This window comes from Aegilops tauschii, chromosome 5 (assembly GCF_002575655.3).
Source record: "Aegilops tauschii subsp. strangulata cultivar AL8/78 chromosome 5, Aet v6.0, whole genome shotgun sequence".
Lineage (NCBI taxonomy): Eukaryota > Viridiplantae > Streptophyta > Magnoliopsida > Poales > Poaceae > Aegilops > Aegilops tauschii.
In genome coordinates, this window is record NC_053039.3 from 305,075,416 (window position 1) to 305,081,922 (window position 6,507).

The 6,507-nt window shown below is 51.6% G+C and overlaps 1 protein-coding gene across 1 annotated transcript; it reads right to left on the minus strand.

Annotated features, from left to right (window-relative positions):
* Positions 1-1,140: 1,140 nt before the first annotated feature.
* LOC109744891 (uncharacterized) lies at positions 1,141-4,585 on the minus strand. The gene is made up of 2 exons (XM_020304029.4): positions 1,992-4,585; positions 1,141-1,702 (listed from the first exon to the last, which is right to left on the minus strand). Exons 1-2 carry the CDS (start codon positions 4,516-4,518, stop codon positions 1,353-1,355), a joined length of 2,877 nt encoding a protein of 958 aa, XP_020159618.1. The 5' UTR covers positions 4,519-4,585; the 3' UTR covers positions 1,141-1,352.
* Between the last annotated feature and the right edge of the window lie 1,922 nt (positions 4,586-6,507).

Below are 6,507 nucleotides of genomic sequence, written 5' to 3' on the forward strand. Positions count from 1 at the left end.
CATTGGCCGCCGAGGAGACCAAAACGTGCAGCAGCAGCTCCACGAACCCTAGTGGTGTAGTCTTCTACTAGTGGATGCGCCCCTTTTTTTGAAGAGGAGATTCGTGGAGCCCAGGGGCATGAAGTTCTAAAGATTCATCATGGTGTCGTCATCTCAATGGGTATCCATGCATTAAGGTTCCAAATAATATTCAGGGCACATGTTTCTCCTTCCTAAGGTTTACTCCGTCTGTACGAAGAAAACATAACAGTTCCATCTGCATACTCATATGTTGTGCATGATCTGGAATGATAACATTTGGATGCCGTTATTTTCCTCCTTAGGTTATACTCCATTTGGATAACATTTGGAGTACACTCGTGCAATATAGCTCTTGACCTGAACGGGTAAAAAGCACATCCACTCCGTGGTTGGAAAGACTGGGCCGTGCAGAAAACAGAGAGAGCAACACAAGACGGAAAGGGCTAAACATTGATCAAACACACGCCATCTGGTACACCGGTAGTGCCTACCAAGGACAGATATGGGCCACTGTGAAACTAAGACAGTTCTGTGTTCTACTGAACATAGGTTTCAGAACTGCATCTCAATAAAGTTCTTTGTCCCTATAAATCTGTGTACAGTTTACTTGTCCTGGCGACCAATGATTTATGAGCTGCAAAGGCAGGTGAAACTTGTGATCCCTAATCAAGGGGAGGCCAAAGAGTACATAAAGGCATGCCATCTCCAGCTTATGCTATGTTGTTACTACAGCAGTCATGGGCTCTGGAGCCTGATCAGAGTTTGCTTTACCAGCACAATCAAAAGGAAAACCGACCAAAAAGAAGAAACGAGAACAACAGTCAACAGGGACACCGAAATGCAATCACTGCCACTAAAGCACTAAGCACTAATGCTGGTAACAGAGCTATCAAAGCATGCTTTAGATGGGACTTCTAGACTTCCACTCCTGTTATGGTTCATGAGTGATTCATTCAGCCCACTAAGCATGGTAGCATCTCCATAAGTTGCTGCAAAGCATCTTCACGTCGAAAAGGATGTGTGAAAAAGAACAAAGTGCACTTTCAGTGCTGGAAATGAAGGCAACAAAAGTTACAGCTGGTCACCACAAAAGCATCAAACATTCAACAACACAATTGGTTGACAGCAACTGCACATTTCATTCATTCATTCAGAGCAAAGGTTAGCTTCCAGGCCTTTGAGTTTACCACAGTACTACTAAATGTTCAGAGCTAACTGCTAGCTGCTATCAGGAGTGCACTTCTGAAGATCGGACATGACTCCTAGTTAATGGTAATAAGCACATGATCCAAGAAAGTGCACAAAATTAGCATTATTCCACCCATGGTTCTTCAGAGAGCAGGGGCCACCTCCTTCTTTGCCTTCGGCTTGCTCTCCCCCGCAACCTCCTGCAGCATCTTCACCACAGCCCTCATCGGTGGGCGTTTGCTCGGAACGGTGTTGACGCACAGCAGACCGATGTTCAGAACCTTGCACATCTCATCATGGAACTGGCCAACAAGCCTGTGATCAAGAACAGACTCCGCACCATGCTGATCGACATTGTCGCAAACCCACACCACCAGGTGCTTCTCGCCGATCTCTGGCGCCATGGGCTTCTTGCCGGTGACGAGCTCCAGAATGACCACGCCGAAGCTATACACGTCGCTCTTCTCGGTAACATGGAGGGTGTAGGCATACTCTGCAATGCACAAAGGAATAATCACACACACGATCCTTTCTAAAATACTACTCGAAATGATCTTATATTATGGGACGGAGGGGGTGCAAGGTTTTAGCAGTGCCACCGCCCAGCAGTGCACAAGAACAAAGTTACCACATAATTATGCAGAAAATGTCATGTAAATGAACAAGGGAAAAACTGAAGTTAGGAAACAGCAACCTTGTACAATCATATAGCAGTATAAAGCATGCAACATTTTTATGACGTTTTAAACATGCTAGAAGCAAATCAGGCATCAAGAACTCACCAGGAGCAATGTAACCACAGGAGCCAGCGATGACCGACATGGTGGCCGGCCCATTCTCAATGGTCTTTGCAACACCAAAGTCCGCAACCTTTGCGCCGAACTCAGCATCGAGCAAAATGTTGTTCGACTTCACGTCCCGGTGGACGATCGGGGGCACGCAGTCATGGTGCAAGTAGGAGAGGCCCTCGGCGGCGTGGACTGCGATCTTATACCTCGTTGGCCAATCCAAGATGCCGGCTTTGGCACTGTGGAGCAGGTCCCCCAGGCTGCCATTCGGCATGTACTCGTAGACGAGCAACCGGCAGGTGCCGTTGGTCACGCAGCAGAAGAGCTTGACGATGTTCTTGTGCCTGACATTGCTCAATGTGGCCACCTCAGCCTCAAAAGTATCGTTCCTCTTCTTCTTGCTTTCGACATCGCTTGCCCACAGCTTCTTGACAGCAATGGCCTCACTGCTGGGTCCAACTACCACCTTGTATACTTTCCCTGCCGCACCCTTGCCGATCACATTGTTCTCGTCGAGGCTGTTCACTATGTCCATCTCACTGAACTCCACCTTGTGGAAGGTCGTGAGGTCCCAACTTGACTTCTCAGCACTGATCTCAGCGGCACGCTTCTTGTAGCTTCTGTACTTGTAGGTGAACCATGCTAAACCCATGAGCAGGACGATCGCGGATGCGGCGAGGAGGGAGACGATCAGGTGGACTCTGGCGGCCGGGATGGCACCGGGGTCGTCGTTGCCTGCGCATATCCCATGGCACAGGCCGGGATTACCCAAGAAGCTCTGCTGGTACGTGGCAGTGGCACTGAAGAACAGAGGCAGAGGTCCACTGAGCTTGTTATACGACAGGTTGAAAGCAGAGAGCACGAGGTTCTGCAGTTGCACGGGCACCTCGCCGGAGAGCTCGTTCTCCGACAAATCCAGCGAGTTCATCCGGTGGATTTCCCCAAGCTCTGGAGGGATCATCCCGGCGAGGTGGTTGTGCGAAAGGTTCAGCACTGTCAGCTGCTTCAGCTGTCCAATCTCCCGTGGGATCTCCCCGGAGAGGGAATTGTTGCTCAGGTCGAGCTGGGAAAGCTCAGAAAGCTCGACGAGCGACGGCGGCACCGGACCGGAGAAGTTGTTGTCTGATGCAAGAAGCCTTCGCAGCAAGGACAAATTCCCCAGCTCGGCTGGCAGAACGCCGGTGAACTGGTTGCCCTGTATGAGCAGGTCGAACAGGTTCTTGGCACCGCCAATGGCAGGATCGACCGTGCCGGACAGAGCGTTGGAACGAAGCTCGAGCATCTGGACAAGGGGCAGTGCCCAGAATTCCGGCGGCACGGAGCCAGAGAGGCGGTTGTTCTGCAGCCGGACCCTCGTCAGCGTCCGGCATTGCCCCAATTCCGCCGGAATGGCGCCCTCGAACTGGTTGTCCAGCAGCATGAGCTGCGTCAGCTTCCCTGAAGCGCACAGCGTCGCCGGGATTGGTCCCGACATACGGTTGTCCGACATGTCCAGGAACCCGAGAGGACAATGCTTCCCGAACTCCGGCGGGAACGGCCCCTCGATCTGGTTGCCGAACATCCTTAGATCGGCAAGACGGGTCGCCGCCCCCAGCGACGCCGGCAAGCGCCCCGTCAGGTTGTTCTGGTAAATATGCACGCTCTCCAGGCTTGGCGCGGCGAAAATGTCCTCCGGTATCTCGCCGGTTAGCCGGTTCATGGAGATGTCCAAGAACTGGAGCTGCTTGAGACCCCCCAGCCCCTCCGGTATCCTCCCGGAGAGCTGGTTCTTGTAGAGCTCCATCTGGACCAGAGAACTCAAATTCGCAATGCTTCTGGGTATCTCGCCGGAGAGGGCGTTCATCGAGAGGTCCAGATTCACGAGATTCCCGAGGTTTCCGATGGAAGAAGGGATTTCACCGCTCAGGGAGCAGTTGGCGAGAAACAGCTCGCGGAGGTCGGCGAGGCCGCCGAGCTTCTCCGGCAACGGCGACGGTGTGAAGGCGTTGTAGGCTAGCAGGAGCTCCTGGAGGGTGCTGATGTTGGCCAGGAACCAGGGGAACTCGCCGGAGATGGAGTTCTGGACCAGGTTGAGCACGACGAGCGACCGGAAGCCGTAGCCGTAAGCCGGCGGGACCTCGCCGGAGAAGCCGTTCCCGGCGAGGGTGAGGTTCAAGAGTGCCGGGAGGGCGGCGAGGCAGGCGGGCAGAGGGCCCACCAGGTCGTTCTGGGAGAGGTCGAGGTGCTGCAGGGACCTCAAAGAGCAAAACGAGGCCGGGAAGCCGCCGGCGAGGGAGAGCTTGCCGAGGTAGAGCCCGGCGACGGCGGTGGATTTCCCGGCGCACAGCACGTGCGGCCACGCGCAGAGGGAATGGCTGGACCCGGCCTCCCAGATGGAGAGGGCGCCGGCGGGGTCAGAGAGCACAGCCTTGGCGGCGAGGAGGTAACTGGAGTCGTCGGAGGCGACGATTGGGAGTGGGTGTAGAACTAGGAGACCGACGAGGGGAAGGAGGAGGAGAAGGAGGCGGTCGAGCGCGGCCATGGTTGTGGGCTTGGTGGGTGGAGAGAGTGGGGAGTGTGGGCGGAGGGGTTTTAAGGAGGGAGTTACAGGATTGGAAGGCTCCCTGGTTTTGTCAGCGCATTGTAGTAGTGAGATCATTTGGGAGGGAGAGTGGATCTTGGCTAAGGGTACCAAATGAGGTACCAGGCATGCCATCGCCGGAGGGGAGGAGTTGGTATGGAGCCGAGCCCCCGAGTCGAACGTTGCCGCGAAGGGCGAAGCATGTGGTGTCATGCACACTTTGACATGCGTTTCTCAAATTAGGTAACGCGTGTCGGAGGGGGTTCATGCCATTGGTTAGCTTGAACTCCTTGTGAGCCAAGGTATTTTGTCGTGTTTAAGTGGAATTGAGTAACATGTATGGGAGGCAATCTTAAATGCCTCTGTTCCAAGGAAATGGGGAGCAAAAAGAGGTTGTGCCATTGGTTGGCTTCAACTCTTTGTGAGTCATTGCGTTTTATTGCGTTCAGATGGTGCCAAATGCGCACACCATTGGCTTGCCGTTATGAAGAGATATGTGTTGGCCATATGCTTCGGCTTTGAGTATCTTTAAAGAACCAAGAAAGTTATCAGACATATTGGTTGACAAAAGTTGAGCTGCATGGACATGTCAAAATGACAATGGTTATTATATCCATCTAGATATTTCTTAAATAGATATTGTACGCTACAATGGCCATCATATGGTGACTATATTATCACACAATATTTCAAAATAAGCTAAGAATACATATGAATTAAGTCATTTTTTCTCGTATTTGTCTCGAATTGAGTATCATCATCGGATGCGATCATGCCACTGGCTGGGTCAGCTTATCTTGTTGTGTTCGGATCGTGCCAAATGTCATTGTACATCAACTAGCCATTACTGAGATTATATGTGTTGGCGCTTTGGATAACTTCTTTTGAAGAATCAAAACAAAGTTATCGATAGACCAATTGAGGCCACAAAGTTGAGTTCTACAAACATGTCAAAATGACGGCATTCAAGTTATTTTCCAGCCATATACTCCTCAAATAGATCTACTACGCTGCAAAAAAATTCCACTAAAAGTACCATCATATACTAGCTATTTTATCTTACAATATATCTGAAAGGATCGATATAGTTGACTAGAGGGGGGGGGGGGTGAATAGGCAACTAACAATTTTTAGCTTTTCTTCACCAAATTAAACTTTGCATCAAAATAGGTTGTCTAGATATGCAACTAAGTGAGCAACCTATATGATGCAATGACAACAAGCACGCAAGCAAATAAGAGATATAACACGAGTAAACTTGCGAAAGTAAAGGGACGAGATAACCAAGAGTGGAGCCGGTGAAGACGAGGATGTGTTACCGAAGTTCCTTCCTTTTGAGGGGAAGTACGTCTCCGTTGGAGCGGTGTGGAGGCACAATGCTTCCCAAGAAGCCACTAGGGCCACCGTATTCTCCTCACGTCCTCACACATAGCGAGATGCCGTGATTCCACTATTGGTGCCCTTGAAGGCGGCGACCGGACCTTTACAAACAAGGTTGGGGCAATCTCCACAACTTAATTGGAGGCTCCCAACGACACCACAAAGCTTCACCACAATGGACTATGGCTCCGCGGTGACCTCAACCGTCTAGGGTGCTCAAACACTCAAGAGTAACAAGGTCCCTAGGGATAAGTGGGGGGAATCAAATTTCTCTTGGTGGAAGTGTAGATCGTGGCCTTCTCAACCAATCCCGAGCAAATCAACAAGTTTGATTGGCTAGGGAGAGAGATCGGGCGAAAATGGAGCTTGGAGCAACAATGGAGCTTTTGGGGGAAGAGGTGAGTCAACTCTGGGGAAGAAGACCCCCTTATATAGTGGGGGGAACAATCCAACCGTTACCCCCACTTCAGCCCCGCAGAGAGCGGTACTACCGCTTGGCCAGCGGTACTACCGCTTGCCCCTATAAGCGGTACTACCGCTCCCCCTCGCGGTACTGCCGCTGGGCCCAGA